Genomic DNA, 15691 nt, shown 5'->3' with positions numbered 1-15691 from the left:
GGACACGAATCACTTAACCTGCCAGCTCTATCTGTTCCCCTCCTGGTGAAAACAGCATAGCTGGATCTTTTAATCCAAGTAAGTAGGTATAATAATACATACATACATAGAATACTAAACATTTTACTATCAAGTATAGTCTTCTGTATGTGTTATTCTATTTAGGACTCTGGTTCTTCAAACACTTACACACCTGTTTAATTTTGCCACCATGAGTAACACCACCAATTTTGTGTGTATTACTGTAATACAGGAAAGCACAGGAGCAGGGCAAACCAGCCACAGGTACCGACAGAGACCGCTGCAGGATGAGGGCTTGAGTGTGCTGTGGATTAATTATTTAAATGAGATTTATATCTAACTTTCAGGTGCCTGTTGCCTTTAAGCAGACAGCCTTGAAGGCAGGTCCAAGTTTTCTCACTACAGATGCAGTTAGCTACAGCCAGCCATGGTGAATGAAGAGAGAAGGAACTTCCCCAAGATGCTTAACAGAGGAGCTAGCCAGATGGGGGCATTTCAGCACATGCAATGGGCCCTCAGTGCCATTCCCCAATGGAGAAGTGGCCAAGGATGGTGAGGACCATGCCAAGCACTCAGGGGTTTAACCCCAGGGCAAGGGCTATGGCCTCAGAGGCCACCATGTGCCCCATCCCAGAGGGCTGGCAATTGCCACCCACCTTGGCAGTGCTGGGCCCTCACCATGCTGGGACACAACCACAGCTCAGCCTGGCAGGGAAGGCAGTAGCACCCCACCAGCAAGGATGGGCCAGGTTTCCCTGTCCTCCAAGAGCTTTGGCCCCAAACCCAAAGTGGGGGAGAAACCAGCTTGGGGCAAGGGAACAAGCCAAAACTGCAGGATTTCAGAGACAAAGCCTCACCTGCAGACTGCACACAGAACAGGCCCAAATAAACCACACTGGTGACATATAAACCCCTGTGCTGAGGCCAGGAGCACTAGAAATACCTGCAAAGGCACCAGACCATCACCTCTTCTGCAGCTGGGATGAGATGCAGCCTGTCACCATTGCCAGCCAGCACAGCCTTGCTCCTCACCAGGAGGGTCCTGCTGCTGCTGCTGCTGCTGCTGCTGCTGCTGCTGCTGCAAAACCCCTGGTGCCCTGATGGGGCTCAGACCTCACAGCTGGGAGCCTATGGGGGGAGCAGGATTTATACTGCCTGTGCTGCATGATCTGCTGACCACGGGCACCTGCAAAAAAAAAAAAAAAAAAAAAAAAAAAAAAAAAAAAAAAAAAAAAAAAAAAAAGAGGCTGCAGCCTTTAAATGAAGTGGCAGCAGGAGGGTTGGGGTGTGGAGACTCTTATTCTGACACTGGTGCAGGCAGGAGGACAGGCAGGTCCAGTGGCTGTCATTAGCTGGCAGCACATTAAAGCCTCTGGTCTTATAATGCTACGCAGAGGGCTACTATGACAGTCTGTGTCACTGAATGACGGCCCCTTCCCAAAATACTGGTTAAAGCCCAGGTGACAACTTCTAGGCTGTAGGTAAGGTGTTTGGGGGGGTTTTTTGTGTTACTTTTTACTTTGTATCTAATTAGCAAGCTGGCATTGCAATGCACTGGGTAACGCTGAGCTGGAAATGCACCTTTAAGGCACTGCACTGTCAAGGGTAGCATAGGAGGCAAAGAAGAAAGAAATCAGTGATTTCTAAAAAAAAGAGGTGTTTCTACTATTGTATATGCTCTTTATCTTATAAAGTCAGAAATCTAGGAGTTGTTTTGTTTGTTTTGGTTTTTTTCCTAAGTCAAGATGAGATGATTTGAGGAAAATGTAAGCGATCCCTCGCTGCGACAAGTGAACCTGTGCGATGCGGGGCAGTGGGTTTATCTGGTGTCTTGGTTAACTGCAGTATCCTAGAAAATAAAGTAAAGGATGGCTTTTGTATGTGGTCTGCAGATAAAATGAATGAATCTGTATATAGTCAGGGATATAAAAAAGGCATAAAAAAGATTTAAGCAGTTTTCTGCACCGGTGAATGAGAAATAGCTTGGATACACTCCAAAAATTTGAGCTGGCTTCAAATTCCAGCACAAGACAAGGAGAAAGTGGGGGGGGGGGGGTTTACTAGAAAACTTGTGTTTACTTACATTTAATTTTCAGCTAATACTGTTAAAGACCGTTAGGAAACGAAAGCTTTGAATCTTTAAGACAAGAGTGATGCCTTCAGCTGATCCCCTAAGGGAATTTATGACCTCCTGGAACCGTCCTTTGGGCTCTCCGATGAGAGGAATACAATATACTGGGTATATATAGCAGCGAAACAGCTGATCTCAGTGGGACAAGATTACAATTTTTTCCAGCACATGTAACTGTATAGATTTATATGCTCATTTATATTAGTAGCTTTTCACTTATTTTAGCAGGGCGCTATTTATTTATACCGGAGCTGAAGTTGTCAGTTTTTAGCAAACTTACTCAGATTTCTTTAATCAAACTTTTTCCTCTTTTGTAAACTGCTGGGAAGCCCAGTTTAGATATCACTGACCTGCCAAATCCATGCAGTACCTCCAAGCAGCTCTGCTCGTGCTACTTCATCCCGCGGCTGCATCATTCCAGCTATTACTAGCCATAATAACAAATCACACAAATCACCTCACATGGAGAAGCATGGTCCTTGGCATTCCAACTCCTAATCTCAATTGGATATAAAAGCTCTGAATTCAAAAACTATCACAGAAGAAATTGGGATACTCGGTTTCAAATATTTAGTTTGAGGCTTAAAAGAAAGTGGAACCTGTTTCATGTTTCCCTAGTGTAGACTTGGGCAGGTGATGGGTTGTCACAATAAACCAACTGCTATTTCTTTTAGCATTTACTGGGCTCTTGCAGATAAGATAGCAGTGGTGAACACTGCAGCTGGCTGTGATAGAGTGTATGACTTATTACTGTAATCAGAAATGTTCATATAGTTCTGGAATAGGTCTAATCAATCCTGAAACTCTTTATTTTAAGCTTAAGGTTTAATTGTCAGTTGCCTGAACTTCATGCTCTTTGGACTGCTAATGACTTCTCACGAAACAGTATTTTTGCAATTCAAGTTGTGTCGTACAATTTATTTTATCTGTATTGTCTTCCTTAAGGGAAAATCCACACCAAGACAGCCTCTATTCTGCAAGGCAAGGGTTCCACTCTATCCAGGAGCCCGGCCAGGAAAGCTTTTGTGGCCTGCCATCTAATTTTTACCAGCCACCTATCCAAAGCCAATTGTCACCAACAAAAAGCCAGGACAGTCGTGAAACCTCTCCTATGAGTGTCCATAATTTCCCATCCGTTTCCTCCATGTACCAACCAACTATGTTTAACTACGAACGTCCAAAACACTTTATCCAGGCTAAGAATGTGTGTCAAGGGCAACAGCAGCCTCCAGGACCCGCAGCCTCTACAGAGTCAAGCAGACAAATCAAACAGTCCTCCATCCTAATACAACCTCGTAACCCTAGCGGGCAGAAATTTTCCTCCTCTTCATCGCTGAGCTCTTCAATCACGCTCTCCTCGCCTTCCTGTAGCGCCCCTAAGGAATCCACATATCCCGTCACACCTGCATCTGCGCAGTCTCCTGCTAGCTCATCGTCTGGGCACCGGCTTATATCCATGCCTAACCAACCCCCCGCAGCATTCCTGTGCTCAGTGTTACCCTCACAGCCTGAATATAACAGCCAAGCTCCTTCTCCTATGGATCCTCAGTAAGTACCTCCAGGCTTCTAACCTCCCCTTGCTTTGGACTAGCTTCGGCTGACCTGGCCTCCCCCGCGCACTGACCAACCCAGTCCCAACGTCGGGGGGACGCTGGCTTTGCTGAAGCCGACGGCACAACTCCCTTCGACTTCTGGTGTCCAAGGCAGGACTTTGCATGAGTAAAGTGAATGAGGTTAGGAGGCTGAACGCTTGCTCCTGGTGTCTGTGTGGGATGGAGAGCTATAAACGGGGAACTAAACTACACAGCAGCCCTGTAACTGGCTGCTGTGCATCTGTTTGGGTTGCTTTGAATGGTTTAGCTTGATTTGGTGGAAACTGCTTGTGTAAAAGGTATCCAGAGCAGAAGATGGGCAACCATCTCAAATGATTTTCTGTCAACAAATATGGCTTATATTGGAAAGAAATATTTTCCAGATATAAGCACTGTTAAGATTCCTAGCAAGTCTCAGCAGTATTTCCAGGCTCTGTATCGTGACAGGCCTCTAAACTTATTTACAATATAGTTTTCATTAATCATAGGCATGAACAAAAAGGCAGTCACTTGAAATTTTTTACCCCTTCAGACCAAATTCTTCCCTGGATATGTATTATATCATTTTGCGTTTGGGCTGCAATCCAAATATCTCTCAAGGTCAGTGAGATCTCAAAGGGAGCTGGGTCTTGCCGCCTTGCCACCTTCTACTCCTGCCAATGTTAGCTGGAGGTCCTGGGGAAGGTCAGTGCAGGAAACATTCAACTGCAGATATTAGAAAAGTGATAAGGGTAGGGGGGGTTCCTGCTGACTTGGATATAAACTTTGGTTTAAGTGTCTGTTTGTATTCAGGAAATCTGAATATTTCTAGGGTTGGTTGTTTTTTGAACCACAGCACTGCAGGGAATGGAAAGGTGATACTGAGTGGGCTAGCTGTGACACTGAGTAGTGTTTCTTAAAAGTACTGCTAATAAGGCAGGACAGTGTATGTGGGTTAGGTATGCATCTGGAGTAACCCCTGGGCTTTGTGTGTGTAGCGTAGGGCTGCTTGTTTTCACGGCAAAGGGCTTTGGTGCCTTACTATGCCTTTCACATAAGCCTCTCTGAATAACTAAATGCAACATCCTGCGAGTCGAGGATTTTCCTAATCATTTTACAAATGGGCAAACAGGAACGTGACACTTAACCTGGTGGCCTTGAGCAAGTTATAAGTCCAGCCAGTGCTGAGGATGCATACCAGCGTTATAGCTCTTCCGCCCTATCCTAATCAGCAGAACAAACTCCCAAGCTACAGAAGGAAGAGGATTTGGAAGAGAAATAACTGCTTGATACAACCACAGCATACAAGGCCTGACTGCATTTAAAGAATCAGGTTAAATATTGTCAGCAGAGCGCTGTGACCTCTGGTAGACCTTCACAACCAACCCATTTTGAGGGATGCTCCTCTTTCCCTAAAACCTTTCAGAATCAAGTCTACCACTTAACTTATTACCACAGTCAAGACTTCATTGTGTCCCTTGATTATAGATTACAGCATTAAGATATATGGGGGTGTGCAGCATGGGCTCCTAGAGACCCCAGCTAGCTTGGGTGGGCTTGGCTATTGAACATTTGAACAGAAATGCTGTATCAAGTAACTTTCTGGTGCCCAGAAGAAAACAACTATAAGCTATTTGTTCACACCTAATCAACTAATCTGGGAATCTGCTGTGGATTTGCAGCACCCAAGGCATTTTTAATAATTGAAATTGTAGAGAAATGCAGTTTTTGAGAGAGAACTTGCTCCTGACAAACTCAAAGGGCTCAGTGGAGTTAATGGCTCCCTCAAAACACTGCTAGCCTTACCGCACACATCAGACCCAGAACAGGGGCCACAGCAAGCTTTAGGGATGCTGCCCACAGCAGGCTACTGTGACAGTGTGGTGGGAGGACAATCAACAACTTGACGCTTCCCCTTAGGTTTTTGATCCCTCATTATAACATCTGACCTATGCATCTCCAAAATGCTTTACAGTTCATCTGAGCCATGGTCTCTAGGTAGCAGGTTCACACTTTTGTGTGTATTCTATGAAGCTGTAGTGAACAGCCAAGGAGGCTACAAGAATAACTTTGCTTTCTCTTCTTGCATGAGTAGTTACTCGACACCGATGTATAAGCAAGCTAGCATCAAGTCTATGCAGAAGACATCAGACCACGAGATTCGAGGAACAAAAGAGGCCCTCATTCAGGACTTGGAAAGGAAACTCCGATGCAAAGACAACCTTCTCCAGAATGGCAACCAGGTAAGGAAAACCTGCTGATTAAAGAACTGGTTTGCTCCGACTCTTGTTAGTGCACACAGGGATTCAGAGACTAGCTCTAGTGCCCCAGAGACTTCCAGCTGAGCAGGAAGCAAAAGAAAGTAGAGGAGCAAGTGGATGGCAGACCACTGCCCAAACACTTAGTATCCAGATAGGGCCCAGTGAGGGTTCTTTGAACCATTTGTGATTAGATTATTTTTTTCGGTGTGAGGTGGCTGAAGTTTCCCATTAGAAGTGTGTTTAAAAAAAAAAAAGAAAAACCTCTTCAGCAGCAATTCCATTTTTGAGCTAGGCTCAGGGCTGGCAAAAAAGGTGTGGTTTCTGAAGGATTTAAATTCAACTGCTTCAGCTCCCAGCATCCTCGTTCATAGTTATTTTTGCTATTAGAACGCAAGTGCCTGTCCTGCAGGGGCAGGTTCTGGGCCCAGCTCAGCCATGAGAGGCTCCTTCCCAGCAAAGGAGCAGCATATTGTTAGGGCATGATGAAAGCTGGCCTGAATGCACGGCAGGAGAGACAGTAGCTGTAAATCTGTCTGTAGGCAGCTCCTGTGGCAGCTGAATGTCTGCCTCTTTTGTGACTTCAGTAAGGGCTGCACTGACTCCTGAAAGCAATTTGAGGCAACAGGATGGCTGAGCTGCTATTACCTTCCCCTCTTATCCTACCCTCTTGGCCAGCACACACTGCTCAAGCTGTTCTTGAAACTGCAGTCAAATTAATGAGGCTAGGGTGCAGATTAAGGAATCTGTATACCTGGAGAAAAGTAAGTATTTAGAGAGGTGGCTCAAACTTGAACTCTCAGCTGGGTATCTGCTGAACATCACATCCACAGACAACTTAAAATCCCAAGGAGACTGCCTCAGGGTCTTCCAGATATGCTTTAATTCTGATTTCCAATGCTAAGGGTTGATAAACCACCCGAGTATTTACAAACTTGGAGAAGCACCAATATTTGGAAACCCATTCTAGCATCACCACATGTGGTAAAACTCTGATTTCTCTTTATACAAACAAAAACAAATCAAGGAAAACACATGAGCTTTTATCTTAAAGGCTGTCTCCTATAAGAGGTCTCTTATTCTCCACTAGAGCAAGCAGGTCTCTAATGCAGGAACCATCCTTCTGGGATGGAGGCAGACTGGTAAAAGCCTGGTGTTTACAGGTGGGCCATATTCCCACTGAAGTAGAAAGGAGCTTTGCAGTTACCTTCAGTAGAAACAGGCTTGTGTCATGTATATAATTTCACATATTGAAGGAAAACAAAATACTAGGTCAAATCTGAGTTAGTGTTTCCCTAACAGGAATGTCCTATCTGCTTTAATAACACTTGCCACCTCAAGCCAGCTTTTCTTCCCATAGGAAGCCAGGCTAAAAATAAGGCTTATGCAATTGCCATTCTGTGTCCCCTTCCCCTGTCCTCCAACAATGTCTGAACCTGCCGGCCAATCTCAGCCACACTCAATACAGCAGTAATGATCTCAGGGATATTGAGTTCTCACAGGTTTTGCAAAAAAGTCTCTTGCTCTCTTCTAAAGAAAAGTCCCACAAGACTCCACAGGCCTTTACCTACAAAGGAGCAATTGCATAGATGCTCCAGACTTGGAGAAATTCAGCTGGAGCTTGTCCTCGCTTCACAAATTCCAAACCCAAGATAAACTTGTAGGAAGCAAAGTTTCAGGTGTCCTGGTGCTCAGAGGACCAAGGTGCTCGATCTCTTCTAAAGTAAAAGAACTTGAATTTAATTCTCCTCATATTTATCCCTGTGTGCCGCATCCATACAGTAAGAACCTGATCGTTACGTACCTGAAACGCGTTCTTGCCTCAAGGCAGCACACAGCATTTAGTACGGCAGCCGTAGGGCTGGCATCAGCTTGACTTGTGCTTTCAGGGGTACGGGCTGCCCTTCCCCATTACCCCCCACAGCACAGCACGTGCTCCCATCTGGCTGCATCTGCCTCTGGTGTGGCTCTTGCCTTTTGGGGGGAGGAGGGGACATTAGCACCCACCAAGCCTCTAGTTCCTGAAGTAAATCCACAGCTGAATGACTTGGAAAGTTTTCCCAGCACTAACAGAGAGGTATCCTGGGACTTACTCTGGCTTCTGAGATGATGCCATCAGTTATCCATAAATAATCCCAGCGCGGAAAGAGGAGGCGTGGAAGGCCACAGATGGCATTAGGAAGGCTTTGATGAACAGACAGTTTAATCTTTTATGCATTGCACTGGTGTATATATTGAGGCTGACTCCAGCAGGCATCACGGACAGCAAGCCCTCTGGAGCAGACGTGGGGTTTCTATTCAGCCGCTGCTTTCAGTGACAACGCCCTGAATTTGGGGCATATTAATGTGCTCTTACAAGATGAACTGAAATAGTAAATGGACTTCTGACTAGGCTTCCTCTCCACTCTGCTTTAAGCGATTAACTTATGAAGAAAGAATGGCTCGCAGGCTGCTCGGACCAGAAAACGCCGCATCCGTGCTTGAAGCACAGGGTGAAGAAAGCACGCAGAACGCACAGGTAAGCGGGAGCCTGTCCCGGAGCAGCGGCCTCCTGGCCATCGCGCTGCGAGCGGCCGATGCTGCGGCAGGGAAGTGAGGTGGGGTTGCAGAAGGGGAAAGGGAAAGAGACGGCTTTCACTAGCAGAGCTCCATAGAGCTGGATTTGGGGGGGTTTCTAGGGGAGAGTTTATGCACTCAGTAATACAGTACTTGCATCCCCTTACGGGGCCGAATCTGCAGGAATGACCTCTCCGGGCAGGAATCACAACAGCTGCTACGCGGCACATTGCAGCCTGCCCGCGACAGGCAGGGAGGAGCCCAGCGAGGGGTGCAGGTACCCGCTCCCCGGCAGCCTGAGCTCACGCTTGGCCAGGACAGCAGGACTTCCACCTGTCACTGTTTGGAATAACTCACTGACCTAAGAGGTCAGGACCTTGGAGTGGCTTTAGTTGGGTTTTATCCTTTCCAGGAGACTGCAATCATTAAGGGAAGACAAAGCAGCTATTTTAGCAACCCACATGCTGAGAGCCAAGGATACATTACTGCTGGCATGTTGAAAAACATTTTAATTAGAGACTTGCATCATTCATTGGTTATTCAGAACAGGCCAGTTAAAAGCTTGCTGTGGCACTTCTTTGATCAAAGTTGATGGAAACACGCCTGTGATGTGGCACTGGATACCTGTGTTACCAAAGAAAGCATCCCTCCTGCTGCATGCATGTAGAGGGAACCAGCAGGCTGTCACACACCTCTCAAAATGCAGTTAGCAAAGCTCTCTTTAGTGCACAAGACACTTAAGATCACAGCAAGGGAGGAACGCACAGTCTGGGTTGTAACGAAACTGCTTCTCCCCACCAGTGGCCTGATGGCAATAGCAGGCAAGCAGGGAACATTATGGATGTCAGGGAGCAAGGGAGACCTCATCTTTCAGAGAGAGCAAGGAAACGTTCAGCCAAAACAGGTGACTGTGAGACCTTTTCAGGGATGTGCAATGCTCCATAAAGAGTGGAAGGAGGGACTGGCTTATGTTTGGGAGATCTTGTTTGCCTTGTTCAGTCTTATATATTGCTGTCAGTGACTCATTCAGCCTCCTGATTCCTCAGTAACTTACTGTACAGTCAGTCTGTATAACAGAGCTAGAATTATCATAGCAACTTCATTTCTACAGCATCACTTCACAAGACAAAGAAGCGATTACACAATACTTGTGTTAATGAGCAGATACCAGCAATTGCCTTTGAAACTCTGCTTTGAGCTCAGTCCAGCAAAACCTTTATTCACATGACACTTCTGCTGAACTGAAGAGTGCTTCTGTGCTTGAAGTTTAAACCCAGGCTTAAATGTTCCACAGGATGGGCCTACAGAGCACAGAACCAAGCATCATAATGGCTTAATGCAAATACCCTAGAAATTTCCATGCAGCATTTCCTCTATCTGATTCCATTGCTAAAATGAGTCCCTGGTAATAAACTCTACTTGTATTCTGCAAACATCTAAATTCCTAGCAGGATTCAATCCTGGGTACTTTAGAAGATCTGCTCATGTGATTGTGGAGCTGTCAGGAAGCTTAGCTGGGGCTGTGATCTAGGAAGAAAAATATTTTCCAGCTCAACATGTGTTCAGTGCTCCTAGTACCATATTTAAGTGGGCACAATACAGCGTTCTGGCCAGTGATTCCACTTCTATTCCTGCGGTAGGGAAGGACACTCTGTACTTAGCTCTCATTTTAGATACTGCCAGTAGAACTATTCCCCTCTAACAAAGGTTACTGGCTTGCCAAAAGCCTTATGTGCCAAAGGCAACTGCTGCACCTATCACCTGCGCAGAGTGATGAGAAGTTGTCCCATGCTATTAATAGTACTCGTTACTGGCATGGCCAAAAATCTAGGGTGAAAACCAAGCATATTAGCTCCCGATGCAAATGTCTTTACATCTTGTCCCAGTGACTTCTGAAGCATTCAGTTTGGTTTTAGACAGCAGTCAGTATACTATCTCAAAATGGCTTTCTGTTCAGTGTATAATTAAACTTTGTAAGTTAACTCATCTTTCCTCTTTTCCTTTCCAAGCACCAGAATGCAGAAAACATCAGGTTGCAGGTTCCTTCAACACATGCAAGGTAATGCATAAACTTGCACTGAGCTATTCTTGAAGACCTTATTTAAAATGTTTATAGACAATATCGGTTTTTATTCATTCTTCTAAAGTGAATTACTAACTCCTTTTCAGTTAAAATGCTACCGTGTGTGTGGTTCATGATGACTGTGATTTTTAATCTAGTCAATTCTAAGCATAATGTGAAAGTTGCAAAGACTCCATATACGCAGGGCAAATATGCTTCCTATTCTAGATAACGTACCTCCACTGAAGGCCAGTTCCAACAGTGTAACGAGTAACTACAGACCTTAGACCATGATGAAACACAGCTTACATTATTCTCACAAATTCTTTGGGATATTAGGCTAAAAATCAGATTTTATATGTGATGCTCCTATGTTGAATCAAATAACTTAAGCAAGATAAATGGTTGATCAAACCTCATGCTTAACCTAATGGCTGGAAAACAAAACAGAATTGTACTGTTGGATGCTTAGGACTGCTGAGGCATTCTGGCTGCAATCAGTGTTTCAATGTGATTTGTGCTAATGGCAACTTTTGCACAACTAATGCAGCTGGTACCGTGTGCTTTTTAGGAGCAGACCATCCTCAAGAGGAGATGAACATGGACACGACTCAATCCAGGAAAAATTTTTTCAGCCACGTTTTACACAAGTGCCTGAAGACGTCATTATTGAGGAGGGGCGATTCTGCAGGCTCGACTTTAAAGTAATGCCAGCCTTTCACTTTCAGTCCCCTAGCTCTGTGGTGTGTGCAGCATACAGGTCTCTGCTGCAGTGCATATGTATTCTAATAAGGCAGAGCACTAACAGCCTAACAGTAGATAGTGCAGGGTCTCTCTAGGCCATGTGAACCAATAGAAAATGCATTAATTTCTCAACATTTTCCAAGGGAAAATGTAAGTGGGGTTGGATGCATAAGAGTATGGTTAAAGCTAAGTAGTGGTAAATATGTACCACCACAGAAGACTCTGAAGCTCATTGGGAAGAATGAATATCAAGGCCCTGCTTCGGCAAAGCATTTAGGCAGGTGACTTTGTGCTTTGCACTGAGGCTCCCGCTGACTGCGAAGGAATGGAGCCACATGTCCTGCGAGGCCTGTTGAGGACTGCCTGCCTCTAAGGAGCCCTCTGAGGCTGTAATATCTACATATAAAATATCTACAGCATACAGTTTATTTGCACATATTATCAAAGCTAAATGGATGCTGACAGTGTTAGTTCTGTGAGATTAAATCAAAACTAACCAGCGGGATGGGAGTACCAGAGGTTTGCAGGAACAGCCTCCACTGTCTTGTAGCTAAAGCTCCTTTCTCTGGATTGTCTGGAGCAATCCATGAGCCTTCCTCTCTGCGCAGCACCACATTAACATTCAAAACTAGGCAAGACTGCAAATTTCTGCATCTAAATGCATTAAACTCCCTATAGCGCTGAAGGCTTTGTGTTATGTTAAAGCTTTTTAACCCTTCACTTCTTTCCTCTCCTTTACAGGTTAGTGGGCTGCCAACTCCAGATGTGATGTGGTATCTGAATGGAAGGATGGTTCATCAAGATCAGTTCCATAAAATGATAGTGTCAGAAAAAGGATTCCACTCATTTATTTTTGAAGCAGTCAAATCATCTGATGCAGGGACATATGAATGCGTGGCTGTCAACCGTGCAGGGGAAGCTTCTTTCGCAGTAAAAGTGGAAGTAATTGGTAAGATGCAGAGCACTAACAATTACCTGGCAAGCCATGGCAAGTGTCTGTAGTCTAATGCCTTTCTCTGTGTTTGGGACATTAAAACAATTGGGAAGTAGAGGTGGATCTCAAGATATTCAGGCTCAAATTCTAACAAACACTTTACCTTTTCCAAGACTATTCTAATACACACTTTTGGGACTCGGTATTTCTTCAAAGCACTTGTATTGGGGTATCTAGCCATCCTGTCCAGAATTAGGGAGTCACTCAAATATCACAATATTGATGGAATATGTTGATCAACTATTTTCCTAAAGTGGAATTTGTGCCTACTATATCCTATATCCTGGTGCTCACGGGAATTGCCTATAGGCTATGGAGTTACTCTAAGGGACATGCATCCTCATGAATTTAGCCTTCTAAAAGCTTCTGAACAAAGCTTGCTATTGACATTCAATACTTATTATAATTCCTCCTCATCTTTCCTCTTTAATTTAGCAAAAGAACATCATACTCCTCCAACATTCATCTTCAAACCACAAAGCAAAAAAGTTTTTGAAGGAGATACAGCCAGACTCGAATGCCAGATCTCTGCCATCCCAACACCCCGGATTTACTGGAAAAGAAACAATGAAATGGTACAATATAATACAGACCGAATAAGGTATCCTACTAATGAGTTGGCCATTGGTGTGTTAGAAAACAATAACCAGTGTTTGTTAAGTCAAATTTGAATGAGCTGGTTTCTAAAAGCAGCAGCCTCCAGCTAGATAGGCCTCTCACTTACTACACATGACAAACAGGCCCATGTGCTGGACAGACGCAATGCTCAGTCTCGTTTGAGAGCACAGAAAGAAAACTCTGTGACCAGATGCCACTCTGAAGGCTAGCAGCAGTCACAGTGCCCATGGGGGAGCAAGGCTGTAGGACAGAAACATGCAATGTATTCATTATGCTTTGAGGCAGCATGGGCTACGAGAGGGCCTTGATGCCACCTGAATGCTACCACAATGTGAACGAGTGGTATTCTCACAACGCAGCAACGCAGTGTTGATGCCTAAACAATTTGCAGTGCCCTGCAAAAATTGTTCTAGGGCTTTCCCAACTCCTCGGCATGTAGGTTGCCTCTCTAACTTCAGTGTCTTTGTCTTCTCTCCTTCCCCCTCCAAGCACTTACACATAAACCCTTTAATTTTGCAGCTTGTTGCATGACAACACTGGAAGGATTTGCCTCCTGATTCATAATGCCAACAAGAAAGATGCCGGCTGGTATACAGTATCTGCTGTTAATGGAGCAGGTGTGGCCACATGCCATGCCAGACTGGAGGTTGCAAGTAAGTACCACGTCACAGTACCATCAGACTACAACTTAAGCAGTCACTTGCCTTTGTATTCAGAACAGACCCTGAAGATTAGCCTCGTAAAGCTAACTCCTGGGTGGATTTCTTTCCCAAGACACTGACGTAGACAAAAAGAAACTAGTCTGGGAAGACAGTGCATTCGTTCAGTGCCAAGATACTGTGTCATGTGTCCTTTGTACACTGTCTGCATCTGCTGTCTGTGCTATTTAAAGACTGGTTTGCTTGATACCAAGAAGCAGGATGAATGTGGTCCTCCCATCAGTCTCCAGTGCCCAGGATATGGGCTTGTCTGTTAAATTTGTCCTAACACTTTGCTTTTTACATTGCAGATAAAAAGCAATTGGGTTGCTATATCACGGGTGCCTGGGAAAACACTGAAAGAAGCTTTTCTCTCTCTTTCAGCACATGCAAACAAGCCAGTTCCAGCCCCTAAGCTGTTACGGGTCCGACCAACTTTCAGCAAGTATTTGGCACTCAATGGTAGAGGACTGGATGTGAAACAAGCTTTCTCACCAGAAGGAGAGTTTCAGCGTTTGGCTGAGCAGTCTGGACTGTATGAAAGTGATGAACTTTAACTGGAAATGAAGAGAGAAAACTCACTTGCACCTATAAGAGACACTTACAACATAGATGCAGTTAAATGGTGATTGCTCTAACTAGCAAAAAAACCTATCTATATATTTTTACTTTGACTCTTGCACATTCTGCTGTTCCAATTTTACCATGTTAGATTTTATTTATATGGGGTGGTGAATATAACCATTTACTGAGTATTGTATTTTAACCGTACAGCCCAAGAAAGCAGGGCAATTAGTTTTTACAAGTGTAGGTGGTTTTAGTTACACCTGTGCTTGGTTACATGCTAAAGTAGATTGGTTTGTACTGCTTCTCTAATATCACTCTTGATAATATCAGAACTCTGTGCTGCCTGAATACTAAAACCAAATAGATTAGAGTGTTTTTATGAGAATTTGTCTTTGACAAATAAAATTTTAAATATCCAATATAGGCTGTAGTGACTCCTTATTTTGTTAAAACCAGCTCCTACTTTCAGCATCTGCTGGGGGCTGACAAAGCTGGATCCCCCCCTAAGTCTGCCCCTGTTCCCCTCCCCTTGTCCATTGTCCTTGTTACTTGTCCTCTGTGTACTGAGAGCAAAAGCAGCATAAAGTAGATGCTGATACTCCCTTCAAACTAAAATACTTCAATGAGGCATCATCAGTGGTTTTTCCTCTATATACACACATGCACACACATGGCCCAAGGCTGCGCTGTTTCATATGAAGTGTGAGGGCCACCAGGTCCTCCCTCTTTGCTCCTCTAGTCAAGGGGTGGCTGGGACTTGGACCTGACTGTTGGCTCTCAGCAAGCAGCTGAGCTGAAGTCTTCAAGTAGTTTGCACGCTGCTATTTGCAACCACATTGCTCAAGAAACCCAAAACCTGACTTTGCCAAACTCCAACCACCCAACCTCTGTTCTTTGCAGATTACTTGTTTTAAGCTGCAGATGCTAAAGGAAAACTGGCAAAGCTGGAGCGAGCCTGAACTCTCCTGTGAGCATGCACAGGACGCGAGTCACCAGATCTCAAAAGCACCTTAGAAGATTGCTTTATTTTTTGCTGTAAAAGAAATGTGGTCTGAACTTCATGCCCCTCTGCTCTATCATTAAAGCAAAACCCCAAACACCAACTAACAAACTCCGATGTGATTCTGCGGCACTACCACCACGCTTCTCCACGGGGCTGCCCCAGTAATTAGGCAATTACACCAAGTTAACTCTTCCCACGGCACTTTTTGCTGGTTTGCGCTGACCTAAAGCAAACTAAAGTCCACTTAGCCCGTTTCCGAACACCAGACAACGCAACGCTTGCAAAGGGCTCAGCATTCAAGCTGCATGACAGCAGCAGGTCTAGCACAGGACGGCCCTGAGCTCAGGTAGCATCACACAACCCACACGGGCCCGTGGTGCTTGTGTAAATACACACTTAAATGAACAAATTCCCTTTTCCCCGCTGCCTCGCACAAGGGGAAGGGAACTTCCTAAAGCAGGGAGCTGG

The 15691-nt window shown here is 44.8% G+C and overlaps 1 protein-coding gene across 2 annotated transcripts; it reads left to right on the top strand.

Annotated features, from left to right (window-relative positions):
* The first annotated feature begins 1330 nt into the window (after positions 1 to 1330).
* Positions 1331 to 14639, top strand: MYOT (myotilin). 2 transcript variants are annotated; one of them, XM_026101975.2, is made up of 9 exons: positions 1331 to 1502; positions 5819 to 5966; positions 8398 to 8499; positions 10547 to 10596; positions 11171 to 11303; positions 12085 to 12292; positions 12773 to 12938; positions 13475 to 13608; positions 14038 to 14639. In XM_026101975.2, the coding sequence occupies exons 2-9, from the start codon at positions 5832 to 5834 to the stop codon at positions 14208 to 14210; spliced, it is 1101 nt and encodes a 366-aa protein (XP_025957760.1). In that variant the 5' UTR covers positions 1331 to 1502; positions 5819 to 5831; the 3' UTR covers positions 14211 to 14639. The 2 variants fall into 2 exon arrangements, with proteins under 2 accessions (XP_025957760.1, XP_025957759.2); XM_026101974.2 differs by lacking the exon at positions 1331 to 1502 and adding an exon at positions 3141 to 3700.
* The last annotated feature ends 1052 nt before the right edge of the window (positions 14640 to 15691 follow it).

The sequence above is a fragment of the Dromaius novaehollandiae genome, chromosome 15 (assembly GCF_036370855.1).
Source record: "Dromaius novaehollandiae isolate bDroNov1 chromosome 15, bDroNov1.hap1, whole genome shotgun sequence".
Lineage (NCBI taxonomy): Eukaryota > Metazoa > Chordata > Aves > Casuariiformes > Dromaiidae > Dromaius > Dromaius novaehollandiae.
This window is presented reverse-complemented; position numbering and strand designations above follow the sequence as displayed.